Here is a 21955-nt window from a genome sequence, read left to right on the forward strand (position 1 = left end):
TAACCAGTCTGTCACTGTGCCACCCTGATTATTAATTTATTTGTTTGTTTTTTGTTTGTTTATTTACTTTTACTGATAGGAAATATATTGGACACATTGGAAAATTCACTGCGAGCCTGCACTCATTCTAGTGTGACCGTTCTAAAATTCAGTGCATCGCTCGATTTTGCCGTTCGTAAATTCAAAGAGAAATTTAAAAAGTGGAGCGCAAGTGTACACTCCAACTGGGGGATACAGTGTGCCAGTGTGTCCGGAATAAGACGGAAACACAATACCGGTGTGTGTTCAGAAATTAAGGGGAGCTGAGCGTATCTCCGAATATGCCTACTCAAAGGTTAGTGCACGGGCGTCAGTGTGACTTTGTTTGAGCAGCAGAAACTAAATGAAAACTTGAACAAACAAGTGAAGTTTATTTACAGTATACTATATTATAGCACTTTATTACAGAAACATCTCAAAGGGCTTGCCATGCCCACAGTTGACAAATATTAATGACATCTGATCAGGATCATAACCCCAAGGAGGGCAAGAAAGATGCCCTCAGTCATCATGGCAGCACCTACAAAGACGTGGTCCAACTCAGATCTTATCCCGGTCAGTCGCTGTAGAATCCAGACAGCAACTTTCAGTTTGGTCGTGACCAAGCTCCTCCCAAGGAGGAGGGGGCAGGAGAGAAAGTAGAATGACCATAAAATGATCATGGTGATTTTGGAACCTTTTATCCTAAAAAGCTTTCTAGTTGTGTCTTTTGTTTTGACCAAATCTACTGGAAATTTTTTAAGCACTTTCAGTTTTTTTTCTACATTTTCATCTCATCTTCTAAAGTACACTCACAGGAAAGCATGGTAATGTGGTGTGAAATTCACAGCATGGGGAAAAAAAGAACACTCCTGAGAACCTACAAACAGGAAGAGAAACATATCTATCACAGGCAAACACACCCCTTCTGCTGCAGCCAAACACACGCACACAGTTCACAATCAACATCACTTGTTTGCCCCTGTTCTGCGCTCCAACAATGGATGCTTCCTGATGACTGGGTTCACAGTGACGTTGTGAGCAATGAGCCACTTCTGTGTAAGCTCAAACTAGTGAATAGGAAGGAGCCAGGTTGTCAACACTCAAAAATCACTCAAGGGAGTTTTCTGAAAGCGGTTACAATTGATTTATATTCATACATGACTTCCTGCATTATTTCCTGTCATTGCAAAAAGGACTATTTGTCAGTTCAATTTTGCAAGAAGGTGACTTGAATGTGGCACAATTATACAGCACCTTGTTAATGTATTGCTGATGCTTGCATGCTAGCTGTACCGTGACTATCATGGATGACCATACCATGGATGCCATCATCCAGTCTGTCCTCTGCACCTCCATCACTGTCTGGTTTGGATCGGCCTCCAAACAAGACAAGTACAGACTGCAACGGACAATCAGGACTGCAGAAAAGATCATTGGAATCAACCTCCCATCTATCCTAGACTTGTACCTGTCCAGGACCAGGAAACGTGCAAGCAACACCTCTACAGACCCTTCTCACCCAGGTTACAGTCTGTTTGAACTACTCCCCTCCGGACAGCGTCATAGAGCTCTGTACGCCAAAACCAGCAGACACAGAGGCAGCTTCTTCCCCCAGGCTGTTGCTCTGATGAACCCACACCACTCTTAGAGTCTCAGAGTCATTGCTGTCCAATAACATCCTGCTCTCCACACCTTTTTGAATTATCTACACTGTTTGTACTGTTTCTTCTCTGCATCCATTGCAGCCTGGTCATCCTGGAGGAGGGACCCTCCTATCTGTGGTCTTTTCTCAAGGTTTCTCATTTCCCTTTGTCGGAGTTTTGAGTTTTTCCCTTGCCCTCATGGGAGTTAAAGATCAGGGGATGGCTGAAAATATTTATCATTTTCACATGTCCCGGGTGTTGTTAGTCACCTAAATGTTGAACAGAGATTGTGATGTACCGAAGTCAAATTCCTTGTTTGGCATGCTCAAACATGGCGAATAAAAATATTTGAATGCTTGAATTCTTGAATAGGCCAGGTTTACTTGACAGGGTAATTTAGTCCTCTGTGCAGTGGTCAGAAGTTTTGTGTAGGCCATCCCGCTTTCTTTTTGTCCAACTATCTCAATTTTATGTGATCGTCACAAAGCAAGAGGTTGTTTTGTAGAAAAAAGGGAAAAAAAACTAAAGATTTTGTCATACATGTACACCACCTCATATGCCCTTCGATTGATGCAAGTGAGTGAATACACATGAGGGAAGGACTATTATTACTGGGTGGATGGAAATAGAACTATAATGTAATCACCCTGCCAAATGAAAAAACTGATCAAAATTGTTAACGGGGCTGTGTTGTAATAAACATTTTCATTATTGGTGAAAGGTGGTAATACAAAGCTTCAAACGCTAGGCTTGCCTTCTTCCATCCAACCCCCTATTCAATTTACCAATCATTTGCATCTGTTTTGGTGACTAATGACCTTATTAAACTCAGAGAAAGTGATTGATCCATCTTATCCATCACTCGGCTGTCTGGAGCCCAGTATGGTGTCATCCTTACTTGATGCATTGTAATGTTACGCACAACACTAAGGTAAACACATTCACAGCTACATTCATGACAACTCTTGATAACAAAAACACTTTAGGACTAGAAACCTTTGTATATACAGAACATAAAACACAGGACACAGAATATGATATTGATCTAGTATAGGAAACAGCTGCAGTTGTTATGCAAATGAGCACTACAATGCAACTTTCCATGCATAACATATCAATCATCGACTTCAACAGTAGAGGTTTATATGCCAACTTCCACAACATTAAAGAATATCTGAAACAGTTCAAGAACCCATTCAACATCATAGCAATCTCAGAGACACGGATCAGCACTGACAGAAGTGTGAACTTTGAGATGGAGGGTTATGAACTAAATCATATAGAGATAATAGATAATAGAGATAATAAGAGTGGAGGAGGTGTGGCAATATAGTGGACAAAGGACTGAAGTATAAGATGGTGGAGAGTATGACATCAACTGTTGATAATCTGGCGGAATGTGTCACAGTGGAAATTTGTATGGAAAGAACAAAATATATAATTAGGAGCTGTGTGAACTCCAGCATCAAGTATTGATATATTTGAAAACATTTTTCTAGATCATTGCAGAAGACTGTGTTTGTCTTTGGGGATTTTAACATTGATTTATTAAATCCCAAAAAGCATAAAATGACAGAAGATTTCATATACGTATTTGAATGTCAAATTTGAATGTCAATGTCTGCTTTATTGTCAATATCTTCAAGTCAAGACACACAAAGACATCGAAATTTCGTGTCCAACTATCCCACAGTGACAAGACACATTACATATTATATACACTGCTCAAGAAAATTAAAAGAACACTTTGAAAACACATCAGATTTCAGTGGTGAAAAAAAAAGTTGGATATCTATACTGATATGGACAGTTTAATGTCTCAGGATGCCACATCTTTTGATGGAAATAAAAGTTTTCAGCCTACAGAGGGCTCAGTATATAGACACCCCAAAAATCAAAGTGAAAAAAACGATGTGGCAGGCTCGTCCATTTTGCCTAAATTCAATTTCTGCAATTCAAAACTCTTTTCAATATCTTGTGTAGCCCCCACATGCTTGTATGCATTCTTGACAACGTCGCGGCATGCTCCTAATGAGACGACGGATGGTGTCTTGTGGGATGTCCTCCCAGATCTGTCTAAGGGCATCAGTGAGCTCCTGCAAAGTCTAACGAGCAACCTGGAGGCGTCTGATGGACCGAGACATTATGTCCCAAAGGTGTTCTATCGGGTTTAGATCAGGTGATCGTGAGGGCCATTCAATTGTGTCAATTCCTTCATCCTCCAGATACTGTCTGCATACTCTTGCCACATGAGGCCGGAAATGTCGTGGATCAGGAGGAACCCAGGACCTACTGCACCAGCGTAGGCTCTGACCATGGGTGAAAGGATTTCATCCCGATACCTAATGGCAGTCAGACTGCCGTTCTCTAGCCTGTAGAGGTCTCTTTGTCCCTCAATGGAAATGCCTCCCAAGACCATCACTGACCCACCACCGAACCGGTCATGCTGAATGATGTTGCAGGCAGCATAGCGCTCTCCTTGGCTTCTCCAGACCCTTTCACGTCTATCACAGGTGCTCAGGGTAAACCTGCTCTCATCTGTGAAAAGCACAGGGCACCAGTAGCGGACTTGCCAATTCTGGTGGTCTATGGCAAATGCCAATCGAGCTCTACGGTGCTGAGTAGTGAGCATAGGGCACACTACAGGACGTTGTGCCCTGAGGCCACCCTCGTGAAGTCTGTTTCTGACTGTTTGGACAAAAACATTCACACCAGTAGTCTGCTGAAGGTCATTCTGTAGGGCTCGGGCAGTGCTCAACCTGTTCCTCCTTGCACAAAGCAGCGGATATCGGTCCTGCTGATGGGATGAGGACCGTCTACGGCCCTGTGCAGCTCTCCTAGAGTAACTGCCTGTCTCCTGGAATCTCCTCCATGCTCTGGATATTGTACTAGGAGACACATCAAATCTTCTTGCAACAGCACGCATGGATGTGTCATCCTGGAGGAGTTGGACAATCTGCGCAACTTCAGGAGGGTTGAGAAATCGCCTCATGCTTCCAGTCGTGATAATGACTCTTGCTAAAGCCAACACTTGTGGAAAAACAGTTTAAAAAGATCAAGAGGGAGGAGCTTGAAATGGCCTCCACCTGCAAAACCAGTCTTGTTTTGGGGACCATCTCGTTGCTAGTGTACCTCTTTTTAATTCCATCAACACCAATGCAGCTGAAAGTGATTCACAACCACCTCTGCCATGTGCCTGACCAAAACCTTATCAGAAAAGTGTAATTGAATTCATGCCATACCCTGATAAAAAGCTGTTCCTTTAATTCTTTTGAGCAGTGTATTTGCATACACTCCGACAACCATTCCATCTTAAAAGAACCGCCACATCTCTTATTTACTTTGGCTTGGCGAGTGGATGTGTTGCTGCTCGTTCGTTTCACCATTATAAGGGGTTAGCTAACTTAGCATTTGGATCTCTTAACGCTGCCGCAGTGTTGTTAGCTAGCTAACCTGCACGGCACGGATGGGCAAGACACATTTTCAGGCACTGTCAATGCTATGAATGGCTATGTAGCGTAAGTGAATCATATCCTATCATTGGCTGGACACCTGAAAAGCACTGATTTACACTATAAAAAGGGACAGAAAGAAAATCATTGGTCCGCTTAATTAGATTAGATTACGTCTAACATTATATATTAACCAATCGGGGACGGTGGATGGGGCTCAGACATGGCTTTTACGCACGCCCGGTCATACTCTACGGAGCTTTCTTTCACCTCCATGGATGGAAGTCGGGGGCCGGCGCTCGGCCGGGTGGCTGTCTGGGGACGTTGGATGGGGCTCGGACATGGCTTTTACGCACGCCCGGTCCTATTCTATGTAGCTCTCTTCCACCTCCGTGGCTGGAAGTTCAGTAGTTTTTGGCTCGGTGAACTCTTGTTATGTTAAATAAAGAGCCGTTTACCAAACCCACATCTTTCCTGGTACTTTGTTAATGCTACAATATAGTTATATACTAGATCTCTGCAGCGCACGCGGCGTTGTTGACATAAAGAACAAGGGATTTGATCTATGGATTTAATGATTTGGCGTGACAGAGATGGTTTGATAATATTGTTGTAATACAGGGGTGTCCAAACTTTTTGCAAGGAGGGCCAGATTTGATAAAGTGAAGGGGCCCGGATTTTTTATTTCCGCATTTGACTTGCGCATGCTCCGCATAGCAGGACAGCTGGAGTCATGTTCTCGCTGTGAAATCACCCCGGGTCGCGCGAGATTACATTTCTGCGGCATAAATATAAAATAGCTTTGGTACGTGTGTATTAAAGCGCTGGTCAACAATGGCGGTGGGCCACATACTAAAGATTTTATCACAGAGGCTGCGGGCCTGATGAAATTTGACCATGGGCCGCAATTGGCCCGCGGGCCGGACTTTGGACATGGCTGTTGTAATATGATAGTTATTTGAAATGTACTTTATATATCATTATGGGTCTGTGGTATAATTAGAAATGCAACTTACAAAGGGTCCGACGTCAGCATATGCGGCGCATACGCGGCATTGTTTACATAAAGCACGATCGATGGATTTAATGAATTGGAGTGACACAGATGGTTTGATAAACGTGTTATTTATGTAATACTTACTTGAATAACTCTGAATGTTACATCAGGCCCGTTCTCAGCTCCTCGTTTGTGTATATGTCACGTTACCATACCATATCGTTTAGCCTGTTGTTGCTGGTTCATGTCTGTTTTTGGTGTTGGATTTTGAAAAATAAATCTGCCCCAAAAGTGCCGCTTATACTCCGGTGCGGCTTATTTATGGTTTTTTTCACTTTATTGTGCATTTTATGGCTGGTGCGACTTATACTCCGGAGCGATTTATAGTCCGAAAATTATGGTATGGTTATATTGAATGATAAAGTTGGACTATTGCAATAAAATGTTAAAAGTTATTAACTTTTTTCATTATTAACCATTAGTTAGTAACTATTTTATACACGCATATACCGTGACATTCTGTTCCATCCTTCTGCGGTGTGTGCCCCAATCTGGCAACCCACAGAAAGAAATCTTAAACCCGCCCTTCTCAAAGAGAGAATGGAATAATTGCGAAAAGATTACCTAGGTAAGAAAAAAATGTATTCAGAATGCAGGGACAAACGATTATTTTTTTGTTCAATGCAAAGAAAAGGCTGTCTGTCTCATCTGCCAAGATGCGGTGACGGTATTCAAATACAATCTGCGGCGACACTATGAATCCCGTCGCAAAGACAAGTATAATAGCATGCAAGGCCAAATGCAAGCAGACAAACTCTCAAAGCTCAAAAGTGGACAGCAGAAGACTACCTACATTTGTGCGTCAAGCTCAGCTGAACCAGTCATCTGGCAAATGCAAGCCCACAGTTCACACTGATGAACGTACAAAGGCTGATTTGAATGAGTCATTCTGAGTATAAAAAATATCATCATAATAAAATCTACTGGGATAAAATCCATCTCCACAACCATACTGGTAGGTGCTGCTCTATCTCTTAGTTAGTTTCTCAGCCTGCTTGCTTGCTTTGTGGTTTTCACAAGAAAGTTGATGAGAGAGAGAGAGATGCAAATAGCGATGTTGACAAGCCTACTGGAAAAGGATTATAAGGAAGGAACACAAGAACTTGGAGAGCCTTCTCATTTAAGTAAGAGATTCTGTTCTGACGACTAAGCTGAACTTGGACCAGTTAAGATTGTGCACAGCACAACAGAAAGTATATGTTCCATGGACATTTTTTCTTTGAAGAACCAAGAGAGGGTTATTTGGTTATTATTTAGTTCATAAATAGTGTTTGTTTCCTGGATTTTTTCTGTGAAGAACCCAGAGAGGGTTATTTGGTTATTATTTATTTCATGAGTAGTGTTTGTTTCCTGGATTTTTTCTGTGAAGAACCCAGAGAGGGTTATTTGGTTATTATTTATTTCATGAGTAGTGTTGTTATTTATTTCCTCACTTTTGTTCTGTGAAGAATCCAGAAAGGGTTATTTGATTGTGCTTTCTGGAAAACAATACATTTTTACGTTCAGGCACTCCTGTCACACTTTTTCTGTTACAAACTGACCCAGCCCCCATCAAAGAAGGGAAAAGTTATGTGGCCCTCAGGAAAAGGTTTGGGGACCCCTGGCCTAGGGGGGTTATGTAGAGCAATAATTCTTTTTTTTTAGATCCTCAAAGAGTTCTTTGCCATGAGGTGCCATGTTGAACTTCCTGTGACCAGTATGAGTGAAAATACCTAATTTAATACACCTGCTCCCCAATCACACCTGACACCTCATTACACTAACTAGTTGCATTACGCAGGGAGGAAAAATGCCTAATTGTTCACAATTTTGGCTTCATTTTGAGATTTTCAGTTGGAGTGTACTCACTGGTGTTGCCGGAATTTTACACATTAATTGTTGTATTTTAAGTTATTTTGAAGTAACAATAAATTGACTTTGCTGTCCAAGCTCTACAGTGACTACTTAACATTGTATCAAAGTGTAATTTCTTCAGTGTTGTCCCATGATATAATTTAAACATTGCAGAAATGAGAGGGGTATACTCACTTTTGTGAGATACTGTATCACCCCCCCCCCCCAAAAAAATCATAAATCCCCTCACAATATTTATGAACATGTCTTGTAAACGAGCTATGCAGTCAAGTTAACCAGTAAGCTAATGCTACTGCACGCCGCGCTCTCTCCTGGTGGGTGAATAAGGGCGGTTCATAACCAAACACACAATGAAAGGGTGACAGACCTGTAGCTGGGAAAGGCATACTCCACCCAGGTAAGCTGTTTGGCCCACCCACGCTGATCTCCAGCGGCTTTGCATCGGAGAGCCTTGCCCAGCTCCTGGTTCAGACGTTTGGCTTGCCCATTTGACTGTGGATGGAACCCCGAAGAGAGGCTGGCCGAGGAGTCGGCAGAACTCCGCCCAAAAGGCAGAAGAGAATTGCGGCCCGCAGTCCGACACAATGTCCTGAGGGATGCCATGGTGCCGAACAACCTCCTGCAGCAGAATGGACGCTGTTTGCTAGGCCGACAGGAGATTGAGCAGGGTAATAAAATGGGCCATTTTGCTGAACCGGTCCGCGACTGTGAGGACCGCAGTGTTCCCCTCCGAGGACGGAAGCCCGGTGACAAAGTCGACCGACAGGTCAGATCAGGGTCGGTGGGGAACGGCCAGAGGCCGTAGTAACCCGGCCGGGGGCTGATTAGATGACTAACAGTGGTTACTGGTAGGGCAGGTCCGGACATAATCGTGCGCGTCCTCCCTCCAGGCGGGCCACCAGAACCGCTGAGCCACCATAAAACTTGTGCGGGCAGTCCCAGGATGGCAGGCGAGGCGGGAGTCGTGTGTCCATTGAAGGACGGATGACCGCAGGTCCTCGGGGACAAACAGGCGACCATCTGAGCAGTTGCTGGGACCAGGTTGATTGCGTGCCGCAGCCACCATGCATGGAAGGATAGTGAGAATTGGACCCGCCACCTCCTTCCCTCCAAGGAACCTGCGCGATAAGGCGAAAGCGGACGCCTTATCGCGCAGGTTGCAGGAGACCGGTTTGTAAGAGAGCGAGAATTCAAAGCGGTCAAAAAAAAGGGCTCACCGACCTTGCCTGGAGTTCAGTCTTGGCCGATTAAGTATTCCAGGTTCCGGTGGTCCGTCCAGACGATGAACGGCGTGGTGGCACTTTCCAGTGCCTCCACTCCTCCAGAGCCATCTTAACCCCCAGGAGTTCCCGATTCCCAATGTCATAATTTTGTTCTGTGGATGACAGGCGGCGAGAAAAGAAAGCACATGGGTGGAGGCAATCATCCTCGTGGCTACGCTGACACAATACTGCCCCGACTCCCACGTTGGAGGTGTCCACCTTGACCACGAACTGCCTCTCGGGATCAAGCACTCGGAGGATGGGAGCGGACGTAAACCTCTTTAATTCCGCAAAGCCGCGTCCTGCCTGGTCTGTCCATTTGTGAGGGGTGCTGCCACGGTGCTGTAGGTCCGGAAGAAGCAGCGGTATTAGTTCACAAATCCAAAGAATTGTTGTAGCCGCTTGCATGTTTCGGGACCTGGCCAAAACGTGACTGCCCTCACCTTATCGGGCTCCATCTCACCAGATCCCCCTCGCACCATGTAGCCAAGAAACTTGACAGAAGACGTGTGGAACTCGCACTTCTCCGCCTTTATGTACAGGGAATTCTCAAGGAGACGTCGCAGCACCACCCGGACATGTTTGATGTGTTCAGAGAGGGAAGAGGAGAAGATGAGAATGTCATTCAGAACACAAACTTATTTAACATGTCTCGCAGAACATTGTTGATCAAGGCTTGGAAGACTGCTGGGGCATTTGTGAGCCCAAATGGAACCACCAGGTATTCATAGTGCTCACTAGAAGTGTCTTTTATTCGTCTCCCTCCTGGATGCGTACCAGGTGATAAGCGTTGCAAAGGTCCAGCTTCGTGAATATGGTGGCGCCTTGCAGGCTTTCAAAAGCGGAGGAGAGGAAGGGAATAGCGGTTCTTCAAGGTGATCTCGTTGAGTCCCCGGTAATCAATGCACGGGTGGAGCGTCCCATCCTTCTTCCCCATTAAGAAAAATCCTGCTCCTGCGGGTGATGAGGCTGGCCGAATGATACCGGCAGCCAGAGAGTCCTGGATGTACTCCATGGCCTTACGCTCAGGGGCAGACAGGGAGTACACACGACCCTTGGGCGGTGAGGTGCCAGGTAGCAGGTACGACTGGTGTGGGGGAAGAGAAGTTGCCTTGGCTTTGCTGAAAACGTCCTTGAGTTCATGGTACTGAGCTGGAACGTTGGAAATGTCTGGGTTAGGGCCGGGAATGGGCCTTTCGAGCGGGTTGGCAGCTACTCTTAGGGATAAGCGATGGCATCGTTCGCTCCACTTCCGAACGCCTCCCACCTTCCAGACCAGCACCGGGTTGTGCAGCCGCAGCCAGGGAAGCCCCAAGATGAGCTGCTGCTCTGGGAGAGACAGAAGAAAAATTGAATCGTCTCATGATGATTGCCTGAGAGAAATAACCTGACTGGCTCCGTGAAGGAAGTCATCTCGCCAATCAGCCGACCGTCAATGGCATGAGTGGGGATTGATGGGCTCAGGGGCAGGAACTTGATCTCCCACTGACGGGCCAAACTGATGTCCATGATGTTAGCTTCCGCTCCGGAATCCACCAAGGCCGGCACGTTGCGGTCGACTGCCGCAAGCTGGATGCGTGCTTGTAGCGTGAAGGAGCTGGAACTTGAACGGGAACCGGGAGAGGTGTTAATCGAGCTCACATGGATCCCCCGATGCCACGCGAGCTTTGGCACATTAACGGACATCGGCTTGGCGGACGGGGCGGTCGATGAAGGCTGAGCGGGCAAACGAGGGTGGCTGCGTGGACTTTGCGGCGCTCTTCGCTCCCGCTCGCGTCGCCGGGACCGGATCCGCCGGTCCACACGGGCCGCCAAGTCCATCGCACCCCCAGGGTTCGAGGACGCTCGTAGAACACCAACCCATCCTTCATGTACTCGGCGAGCCCGTGGAGGAAGGTGCACACCAGGGCCGGTGTGTTCCACTGGCTGCTGCCAGCCAATGTCTGGAACTTGAGAGCATACTCTGCCACCGATCGACTACCTCCAGCTCCTCGGCGGCATCCACTGTGGCCGAGCCCAGGTCGAATAGCCGTAGGAGTTAGCTCGCGAAATCGTCGAATGAGTCACAAGCAGGGGCCCCTCGCTCATACTCAGCCTTTCCCCACAGCCGTGGATCGTCCGTGAGGTGGGACAGGACAAACCCTACTTTGGCTGGCTCGGTCGAGAATGCGACGGGTTGGAGACTGAACATGATGTGGCAGTTGGTCACAAACATGTTTGGGAACTCCATTGAACTTTTCTGTGTTGCCAAGACGGGGCTCTGGAACATCCACGGCTCTCTGAGTCTCGGCAATGGAACGCGAGCTGGATGTGGGGGAGGGGGCTACAACAGCCGGTGGGATGTGGCTGGGCGGATGGCTTCTGGACATGGTACGGAGAGTGCCGAGTACCTGAGCCCTCTCCTGCTGCTGCTGTTCGAGCTGTTGCTGTTGCTGTTGTAGCTGCAGCTGGCGCTCCTGCTGCTGGCCCACTTCGATCAGAGTTCGTATGTCCGCCGATAGGCTACTGACCGCTGTCTCGGTCCGCTCCAGTCGACACAATGCCGTCTGATCACTTGCTGGCTGCATAGTGTTGGTCATCTTGTACTGTGAGAGATCGGACAGTACAGCCAAATGCAAGGTGAAGGAGACTTTATTGTGAAGGTAAAGGTGATCAGTGGAGTGCTGAAGCGGCGCATGGGCGAGGCTGCACTCGCCGGGTCTGGATAGCCGGATGGCATGCCAGGGGAAGGAGCTGGCGGCTGGACTTCGCACTGGCGAGGACTGGGCGTGGCGGACGGGAGAGCAACTGCGAACTGACAAGGTAGCACTGGACAGACAGGAACAGAACAGAATCATACAGAAACGGGGAGTCAATCTTTCCGAGCACCGGGGTGCACAGAGACATCATAAGACAAGCTGACAAGAATTTTCGCTCTGGCCGCACTAATATAGCATAACTAATGAGCATGCGACAGGTGACAGTGATCCTGGTGGTTGGGGGGAGTGGCTGGATGACACCGGCGCATGACAGACATGTGTGGCCCTATTCCTCATTAAAAGTGGTCGTTTTTAAAGGCTTTATTGTGTCATTATTTATCCATAAAAAATGGGTAAATTAGAAAATGCAAACTTTTTTTTATTTTCCTGATAAAAATACATTAACTGGGCTAGTTAGTGAAAAATGAACCATCCTTGGTTTTCTCTCCCTTTAATTTAGGCCATTATAGACTAGAATAGAATAGAATAAGAGATGAATGAGAAAAAAAAGTCAAACTCCACTTTGTGAAAATTCACCTATTGCGGAGGGCGGTGGTGATTGCTACCGCTTGGAATGTATCTCCTGCAAAAAGTGAGGAAACACCTTCTTATAAGATACAAAGAGCACCACTTCCAGTAGCTGGTTAGGCCAATAACCCAGAATTCCAGAAAAGTGATAAGTCGGATTTATCCCGCAGTTGTGACCTGTAAGTGCTTGAGGGGAATGTAAACTACAAAGATGACTGATTCTGATAGTTTGTTTTTCATTTGGGTTCATCAAAACACATCTGACCTCCAGCAAACAATACTTCATAATTTTCTTTATTTTTATGAATAATGGAATACAAGCATGTCATACATTTGACCAAGTCACTTCATGCAGGGATATGGTGGCATAGCTTCACAGTACTCCGTGTTCATCATGAAAATATGTCTGATAACTAATTAATGTAAGAATAAATCAAAAAGATATATAATATATTCTGCAATAATGAAACATTTCTTCCATCGACGGTCTGTCAATTGTTTGCCAGGAATGAGTATTAAAACATATTTCAAGCTAACGGTAGCAGGTTCATTGGCCAATGTCTGCAAAAATGAAAGAAGCTGACGCGGTTGCAAATTAAGTGCCACCAAACTTTACATCCCGGGTTCGGAACCACTGGCAGTTCATTGGTTAAGAATCCCGAGGAAAGCCAAATCCAGAACAACGCCGATTTGCATGATGGGAAATATTCGTCAGTTCGCCATCATAGCGTGATACAAGCTAGCAAACAGCAAACAACAGCTTTCGAGTGATAATTACGATAAAATCACAACCATATAAGTTGCTACAATTGTTACTTTTATTAACAATAACTCAAGAAAGGGCGTTCGGTGCACAATTCCAATACTGCCCACGCATAATTGTTACTAGCTGGTTAGAGCTCGACGAGTGGAGTTGTTAACATGGGCCGTTCTCGAAGCCGAAGTTCATCCCGCTCCAAACACTCTAAAAGCAGCAAACACAGTAAGAAAAGGAGTCGGTCACGGTCCAGAGACAGAGAGAGGCCAAAGAAGCGCTCCAAGTCAAGAGAATCTAAGAGGAACAGGCGCAGGGATTCTCGTTCTCGTTCCCGTTCTGCCACAACCTCATCTCGCAGGGAGAGAGCGGCATCCCCGCCGGAGCGTATCGACATATTTGGAAGGACATTGAGCAAGAGGAATGCCCTAGACGAAAAGCAGAGGAAGGAGGAGGAGGAAAGAAAAGCTGAAATGGAACGGCAAAGAAAAATGTGAGTATATTGTACAAGAAACTAAATATTAAGACGTCACTTACGTTCTCTGCCACATGCTAAGATGACATGCTAACTTAGCTTTTTTTGCTTTTGACAACGCTAGCTAGCCTTTAGCATAGGACTTGACTAGACAAGGCCTCTAATGCATGGCGTCATCTACACGTCGCTGTGAAGATTAAAACATATTTCAGTCATTTTTCGATGTTAAATTCTTCGTATCAGTAGAATCTTACCCGTCTTCCCGGCTGTGAATTATTTGTACTGACGTGAATGGTTTAATGACTCAAGGAATGTGTATCGTTAGAAACTGCCACACACGTTAGATCTCAGACTGGTTCACTACGATCAGTGCTGAAGTTGTTGATGTTATCCACTTTTATTACAGCCTTATTACTTTTATTAATATTGATATTATATTACTCCATAAAGACTCATATCTCTGAAGAACCAAACCCAAATAAAAATGAATCAAACTATGAACAAACGTCGGCCCTGTTAAAAACATTTGGGGTTATGTGCTCCCTCCTACGAGCTCCAGTTATCAGGCGAGTGGCAGCATTTTGGACAAACTGGAGACGCTTGAGGGATGCCTGGCTGACTCCGAAGTGCATTAGAGTGCAGTCTAGTCGATATGTAACAAATGCATTCATTTTCTAGGTGCTGTTGAGAAAGAAGGAGCTACTCCGAAGCGACTGAGTCCGAAAATTATTAAATTATTAAATTACGGTGTCTATTTTCCTCCCTCCCTCTCTATCTATCTATCTATCTATCTATCTATCTATCTATCTATCTATCTATCTATCTATCTATCTATCTATCTATCTATCTATCTATCTATCTATCTATCTATCTATCTATCTCTTTTCTCTCTTCTCTCTTCTCTCTCTCTCTCTCTCTCTCTCTCTCTCTCTCTCTCTCTCTCTCTCTCAAGGTAGGTAGGTAGGTTCTTATTTTCTCCCTCCCTACCACCCACCCACCAAAACCGTCACTTAAAAAACAAAATTTGAACCGAACCATGGGTATGGTGAACCGTTACACCCCTATTCATTTCTATTAATGTGATTTCCTCTGAGAAAAATAGTTTCATTTTAGCTAGTCATTGATAATGTTCACCAGTGCTTCTCTGTCTACTAGTCGCCAGCAGGAGATTGAAGAAAAACTTATAGAAGAAGAAACAGCTCGGCGCGTAGAAGAGCTGGTGGCCAAGCGGGTGGAAGAGGAACTGGAGAAGCGTAAGGATGAGATCGAGCGGGAGGTGTTGCGTCGCGTCGAGGAGGCAAAGCGCATCATGGAACGACAGCTGCTGGAGGAGCTGGAAAGACAGCGACATGCTGAGTTGGCAGCACAAAAGGCCAGAGAGGTAACGCTCGGTCGTTTGGAACGCAGATCGTCCGTTCTCTCTGTACTACCCAAACCATTTAACCTTCAGTCACCCTCTTTAGCTAAGACTTGGTGGAGAATGTCTGGTGTCCAGTTCAGCATATAACTGATCTACATGTTAAGACAGTCACGGCCAATGGGATTTTTTGAGCCGTTTCCAACAAGCTGCACGTTGTGGATCAGTTTGATAACTTGTACTTCCATTGTCTTCTGATGTCAAAACTTGTGAAGGCTGTCTACTGGTGAATTTTATGGCACCCTGCTTCTTGGGTACAAATGCAGGCGTTATATTTTTAATGGTGAATATCAACCAACCATCCAAATTGGGAGTAAGAGACTGCTAGGAAAATCATTTTCTCTTGTATTGATTATTCTTTGCGTAACTGGTGGGTTACACTATGTCACACTGCTAGTAATAACGCTATTTATATATCACAGCTATGACCAACCATCAACAAACGGCAGAGTTGATTGTAAGTCTAATCAGGGTTTCTTTTGTGTACCACACTGGCAGGCTTAGCTGCTTTTTGGAAACATGACACAACTCCATTGAAGTGGCATCCTACAGTGAGACACCATTAACTTTCAAATCTCAATACCTTGCCTTCAACTTCATAGCAAAATGTTATATATGATATGAGACGATTTCCAGATAAATCTAGCAGTTTAAATACCTGAATAACTAAACCTTTTAAGTATCAAATATCAGTTTATTTATACTTGATGCAACAGCTCATCAGGTCTGTTGTCTTCAACAGCATGAATGTAATCTTTTCCCCCTAAATGATTTCAACCCTTTTGAAATGTAATACATGTCATAAAATGTGTCAGGTTTCCATAGGGATAACAATACTGTGTAGAAAGTCATAAAATCAATATAATGATATAGATCTAATTTTTTTTTTAAAAGTCATAGCAGAGTTATATTTCTACTCTGTCCAACCACCACATTATTACGGAGTGCGGATTTTTAAAAATTCAGATGAGTCTAAATGAGCCCATCTTGCACAGGGAGCAGAGTGATTGGCTACATCTCGGATGAGAGCTGTAGTCTAAGCACCAGCTTCCCTACTTGGACTTAATAACATACCTTAAATACAAATGCACACGTAACCTATCGAACTAAAATAAGGCCAGTCCGAGTGTCCAGATTTCCCATCACCGTACTGACACATGTATTATTTTGTTATTATTGTTTTCTTCCGTTTATCTTTTAACAGAACACTTGTTCTATCCAGGTCTTCTTGACAAGCTTGATTTAATTCCAAGTCCTTCTTAAAACTTGTATTCTATTTGATACCAATTAATTGTTTTCTGTATACAGTTAACATTTAGATTTACGTTAACTTGTTAATAACACATATGAGTATTTAATTTTAAGAACAAATGTACTGTCTTACTCATGAACTTGCTTCCTCTATAGTAGGGTTGTTTCAAAGATTGATTGTAAAGATTGATATTGTTATTTGTATAACCACCTTCCTAACTAGCACTTGACCTGAGCTGGCCTGCAGCCTTTCAGCTCAGCTGTGACTTGTCCTGTACTGTAAGTGTTGCCGTGGCCCGGTTCTTCTTGAACACATACAAACACCTCTGATGTGCTGTACTCTACTTCACTCTGCTATCATCTGGGGCTGTGCCACTGCACAGAAATGGAAAACGGTACATGAATTACAAGCAGTGGCTGCAGGCTCAGCAGTGCAGGAATCAGTTATAAAGAGGAGTACCGCGGGTGCGGTCTGGCAGAGTTACCCATACCTACCTACCTACCTACCTACCTACCTACCTACCTACCTACCTACCTACCTACCTACCTACCTACCTACCTACCTACCTACCTACCTACCTACCTACCTACCTACCTACCTACCTACCTACCTACCTACCTACCTACCTACCTACCTACCTACCTACCTACCTACCTACCTATCTACACACCCACCCCAGGAGCATTTCTCTCTCTGCAGGGGCCACACAGTCCGGACGAGACAGTAAATATACAACTGTTTTATGCGGAATGCTTTCACCAGTTGTGTAGGTACACAGGCAAGGAAAATACGTAGGTATTCATGCATTGGTGAGCCAAAACTATTCCCTATATTATTTGTGTATTTTTCTTGCTTAGGACATTTACTGAATATTCTTCTAGATTGTCTTGTCATTGATACATGTTCTTTGAGTGTGATGAAGTTTTTTTTTAATGTAAATTATTTCAAAATACTACAGAATGCTTCTGATGTGGCAAATTTTCTAGAAAACAGTTCGAGTGGAAGGAGAATGGGATCTCTTTGAGACCCCACTCCAAATTTAGAATAATTTGGGGTGGCTGCAAACAGTACCACACTGTGGTCATGTGCAAGAGACTTAAAAAAAATAATCAACTTCTCTGTGGTGTAATAGTTCAAATGATTGTGCATGAATGTGACATATGAGTATGTGCAAGGTGCAGCTATAGCCTGCTTGTGCACTAACATGACATTGTGTCACCTGTCTAGGAGGAAGAAAAATCTAAGCGGGAGGAGCTTGAAAAGATTTTGGAGGAGAATAACCGTAAGATTGCAGAGGCCCAGGCAAAACTGGTAAGATATAATTTTTAAAAAGTCTTCAGCTTTTGAAACCTCCACAGCTCTCCACCATCTCTAACTGATGTACTCAAGTAAAATGTAATGCCGTAGTTGGAGGCTATGGTTGAATCCTTAAAAAGATAGAATGATTGTGAAAGCGAGTGTAGCGCTGCAAAAGTGGTGTGTGCTCTTTCTACACATCACAATTGAAAAACATTTTGTTCTTTCATTGCACTTACCCACTCAGAAAGTTGTGTGAGAAAATGACTGTAATCCATACCTTTACTAGTTACCCCAAGCACTGAATTTTGAAAGGTTATCATAGTTGCGGCTCAAAGTCGTGTTGGTATTAAAAAAATATTGTGACGGTATTAAATTCCACTTAAGAATTTTTTATATACCCTGCCTAGGGAATAATTGATACAATAATAATCAAGCAGACAGCACTGAAATAATTAATAATAATAATTTTTGTATTCCTAATTGCTCTCCAATAGCCAATAACATCTTAGTGCGATTTCATGTCAGGCAGGTAAAAAGTACACATTTTATATAGTCTATATAAACTTGCGATTTCAACTGTATATGCAGTATTTTTGTGTTCTGTGGTTGTGGGATTCCTAAATAGTGACTACATTTTTCTGTCAGGCTGAAGATCAGTTGCGCATCGTGGAAGAGCAAAGGAAAATTCATGAAGAACGCATGAAACTGGAGCAGGACCGACAGAGGCAGCAGAAGGAGGAGCAGAAAATCATCCTTGGCAAGGGCAAGTCCAGACCGAAGCTGTCCTTTACCCTCAAGGCCACTGAATGAAGGAATGCTCCCGTTCATCCCCATCCTGCTCGGCTCCTCATCAACTCCACTCCTTTGTCGGCTGCTCGCTTCATTTTGGAAGTGCTGAACAAAGGATAAGAAAAAGTGGCGCAACCCAGTGTTTAAACTGGCAAACCTAATGAAGGTCTGGGGAAAATTAGACCTTGATGGACCTGACTATCCTGTCTCACTCCATTCTTTTCTTTCTTGATACACTTCAAACTAAAGTTTGTGTTTTTGTTACTTTTATTTCAGTCTTTTAGGGAATATCAACTTTTGACGTAGAATCCTTTAACCCTTGCTGTAAAATAAGTCTTAACACAGTGTAATGAGAACCAGTGCTCCTCACATCTACATTGGCAGTGAATGGACTACAATGCGAGTGAGTCCCCGATGAAGAAGAAGAATTGTGACGTCAAATTCAGATTACAAAAAATGTCACGTGCAGCTTGGGAGCTGGACTTGGGTTTTCTATTTTTGTTTTAACCTTAAAAATGTACTTTGGCAACAAATCACAGCATAGCCTTGAAAAACATAGTTATTTTGTTTCCTGCCTTCACTATTTTCTGTATACATTTGGTTTGTCCGTGTCAAGTTCACACTGGACTTGTTTGTTGTAGTACATGCATGGATGTTGGTTGAGAGCAACCTCATTGGATTTCATTCGGTACAGGTAAAATGAAGCCTTTTTCTTGAGCTGTCCGTGACCAACCCTTAGAACCAATGGCGGATTTTATCTCTTTGCTGTCTCATGTAAGGACTATGATCAGTGGAGAATGGAGTGTTCTGTATGATGTCACATTGTAAATCCTTGCTGTGATGTACTGACTTCAACTGAACCTTTCAGGTTTTATAACAATCCGCAATCATCGAACAGATCCCAGTAATAACTGCAAATGTGTTTTTTTTTTTTAAGGGTGGGGCCTTGTTCAGAAATTTCAAACTGTATCATATGTTCTTTCCCCCTCTAATTGTAAATTAATGTGACAAGATGCATCCCTTGGTAAGTCGGGAAAGGTAGAGGATGGCCAAATCCAGGTAAGATATGGATTGAGGTCAGTGAGTGCTGTGTATGCTTGTGTTTGTGTGCGTGTGTGTGCGCGAGCTTGTGTGTTTGTGTGCGTGCGTGACGAGCTGACCTCATGTTGGTATATTGATTTATGTGAGTTTCCTCCTGTAGCTTTTTCAGTTGTCACAAGACTTAATAAATCCATTGAGACATAAGAATTTTTGTTATTGCAATATTCACTAATTGCATTGTATATGAGCCAATATGTGTGGTTTCAATAACATCACTGCCTAGGATGTCGTCAGTCCATTCAACTCTAAATGTCTAAATTTTACAATTGTTTGTTTCCTTTTCCATAACAAACAGTGCTGGTTGGATGATGTCAGTTCGGTGCAAGAGAAGTTTTGAAAGTTTTTTTCCCCCTCAAATAAAACCTTGAAAGATGGGATTTTAGACACCCGTTAGAAATCAGGTGTGCACTGCATTTTAGCTTTTATAGAAACGGTCGGTATACTGTATGGTTATAAATTACAGTAAGGGTGCGACTTAAGTTATTTGAAGTAAGGCCAGGCCATACAGTGTCTGGAACCGTGTTGAAAGCCACATTCACTGCTTCGTGGTTGGACAAACAGAAACCATCCCAGTGCAACTTGTGCTGATGAACTTTTTTTTTTTTTCACCAATGAAACCTAAATTCACACATTTTTTCACCCAGTTCATTAGGCCACATGCTCTTGAACATTCAACTGGAGAAGTTGCCCCCTCTGTAAGGTAGGTCTAAGTATCCAGTTATTCCACAGTGTGCAGTCTTGTTAAATTGTCCATCCAGTGAGTGAGGGCATAGGGATCGGTACATATCGTCCCGTCACTCAGTCAACTTTTTATAGTACAGTAGAATCTCGGTTCTTGACGCTAAGGAGGAACGTTCAGAGTAGAATTTGTTCTCGGCCAGCAAGATTTTACCCTAATGTATTTTTTTATACCACAATTGCAAAGTGGAAATGCGCAGAGTTGAATAGGCAATATAAATTAAATAAACATCATTAAATCTATATTTAAAATTTACACACCTTGACATTGATTTGGCGCTGAATCTATGAACACCGAGATGGAGAGGCGGTGGGGGTGATCCCCTTCCATGAAGAGGAATCCCCTTCCATGAGAAAAATTGATTGCTGCATTTTGTCACTATTTTCCTTTCTTTATTGTTTTCCACTGGGACCTGGCTGGTAACCCCCTAGCAACACGTTTATCACCTCTCTATTCCTCAAAAATGAACTTGTGGTCAATCGCTGCACTTTAAATTCTGATGCCAAGCCCATCACAAAAACCTCTTTCATACTTGTCTATGATCGCCATTTTCCTCTTCTGTTTTTCTCCTGCGTCTTACTTGGGACCCATTTTTTTCTCTGGTACAGTGCAGTACTTACAGTGGTCTACAACGCGCCAACCAATGCAAAGTGGAACAAACAATTTATTTATTTTTAACAATAGAAGTGTTGGTCGGATCGGTTTCCGAAGCTTTGTCCAAGAACCGAGAGATCCCCCATCATTTTGCGTCGAAAACCGAAAATGTTGAGTTCTGCTGGTGTTTCAGCCTCACTTTACCCCTTTTCCTCTTTGCATTCCCCAAATAAACAGTCCATGTCGCACTGCCTCGTTCATGTGCCTCCCGCGCTTGTCCGCAGTGACGTACATTGCTCAGAGGCACACTACGCGCTATCAATGTGTATTTAAATGCCGTGCTCCCATCTCTTATAAACCCGCAAAGTAGCGCATTCACAAAAGGTGAAGCACGAAGTGGCGAGGGATCACTGTATTATTGATAATAATACTGCAATTTTTGCATGTCCTTCAGAGTCTCTGTACCCGGGACAAAGTATTTGCCACAAATGTCGGTTAATTTGTTCAACATGCAGTTTGTGACATTGACTTTATTAGTTGATACTTTAATTCACTGGTAGGTCAAGCAAGTGTATGCAATAAACAAAAGTTTTAATTGTTTAATTAAATAATTAAGTAAAATAATTAGGCCCGTGGCTGAGTTTGTGTTTATTCCAAGCCAGTACACGTGGTGTCTGACTCCTAAATTATCTCCCTGGTGTTACATCGACATGATGAGTGCCTGAGGAAACAAATGCAATCCACAGCGGCTGCCCTTTAATGGCCCTGATCAAATTAAGTTGTTAAAAAGTGCCAGATCTTCACACGTTGGGATTAATGAGCTGCTATTTAATGGATGACAATCAACAGGGATAGACTAAGTAAGATTTGGTGTGGACATGGCCTGGTTGAATCTTTAGTCTTTAAAGGACTTGTTGTGTGTAACTAGTGGTCTTGTCCAATCAACTGTTAATTTTTAGCCAAAATACTGTACATAATTT

The 21955-nt window shown here is 43.8% G+C and overlaps 1 protein-coding gene across 2 annotated transcripts; it reads left to right on the forward strand.

Annotated features, from left to right (window-relative positions):
• The first annotated feature begins 13212 nt into the window (after positions 1 to 13212).
• LOC147050580 (arginine and glutamate-rich protein 1-B-like) lies at positions 13213 to 19789 on the forward strand. Of its 2 annotated transcripts, XM_085920719.1 has the most exons (5): positions 13213 to 13802; positions 14940 to 15165; positions 17153 to 17244; positions 17681 to 17764; positions 18398 to 19789. In XM_085920719.1, the coding sequence occupies exons 1-5, from the start codon at positions 13477 to 13479 to the stop codon at positions 18453 to 18455; spliced, it is 786 nt and encodes a 261-aa protein (XP_085776845.1). In that variant the 5' UTR covers positions 13213 to 13476; the 3' UTR covers positions 18456 to 19789. The 2 variants fall into 2 exon arrangements, with proteins under 2 accessions (XP_085776845.1, XP_085776844.1); XM_085920718.1 differs by lacking the exon at positions 17153 to 17244 and having other exon boundaries at positions 13222 to 13802.
• The last annotated feature ends 2166 nt before the right edge of the window (positions 19790 to 21955 follow it).

Source organism: Syngnathus leptorhynchus, chromosome 9 (assembly GCF_054491065.1).
Source record: "Syngnathus leptorhynchus isolate UIUO chromosome 9, UIUO_Slep, whole genome shotgun sequence".
Taxonomy (NCBI): Eukaryota; Metazoa; Chordata; class Actinopteri; order Syngnathiformes; family Syngnathidae; genus Syngnathus; species Syngnathus leptorhynchus.

What these genes read in the sequence shown, in the direction of transcription:
- LOC147050580 (XM_085920718.1), top strand. Translation starts at nt 13,477, where the DNA reads ATGGGCCGTTCTCGAAGCCGAAGTTCATCCCGCTCCAAACACTCTAAA. An exon ending in ATGGAACGGCAAAGAAAAAT is followed by an intron (nt 13,803 to 14,939) that starts GTGAGTATATTG and finishes TCTGTCTACTAG; the next exon opens with TCGCCAGCAGGAGATTGAAG. An exon ending in CAGAGGCCCAGGCAAAACTG is followed by an intron (nt 17,765 to 18,397) that starts GTAAGATATAAT and finishes TTTTTCTGTCAG; the next exon opens with GCTGAAGATCAGTTGCGCAT.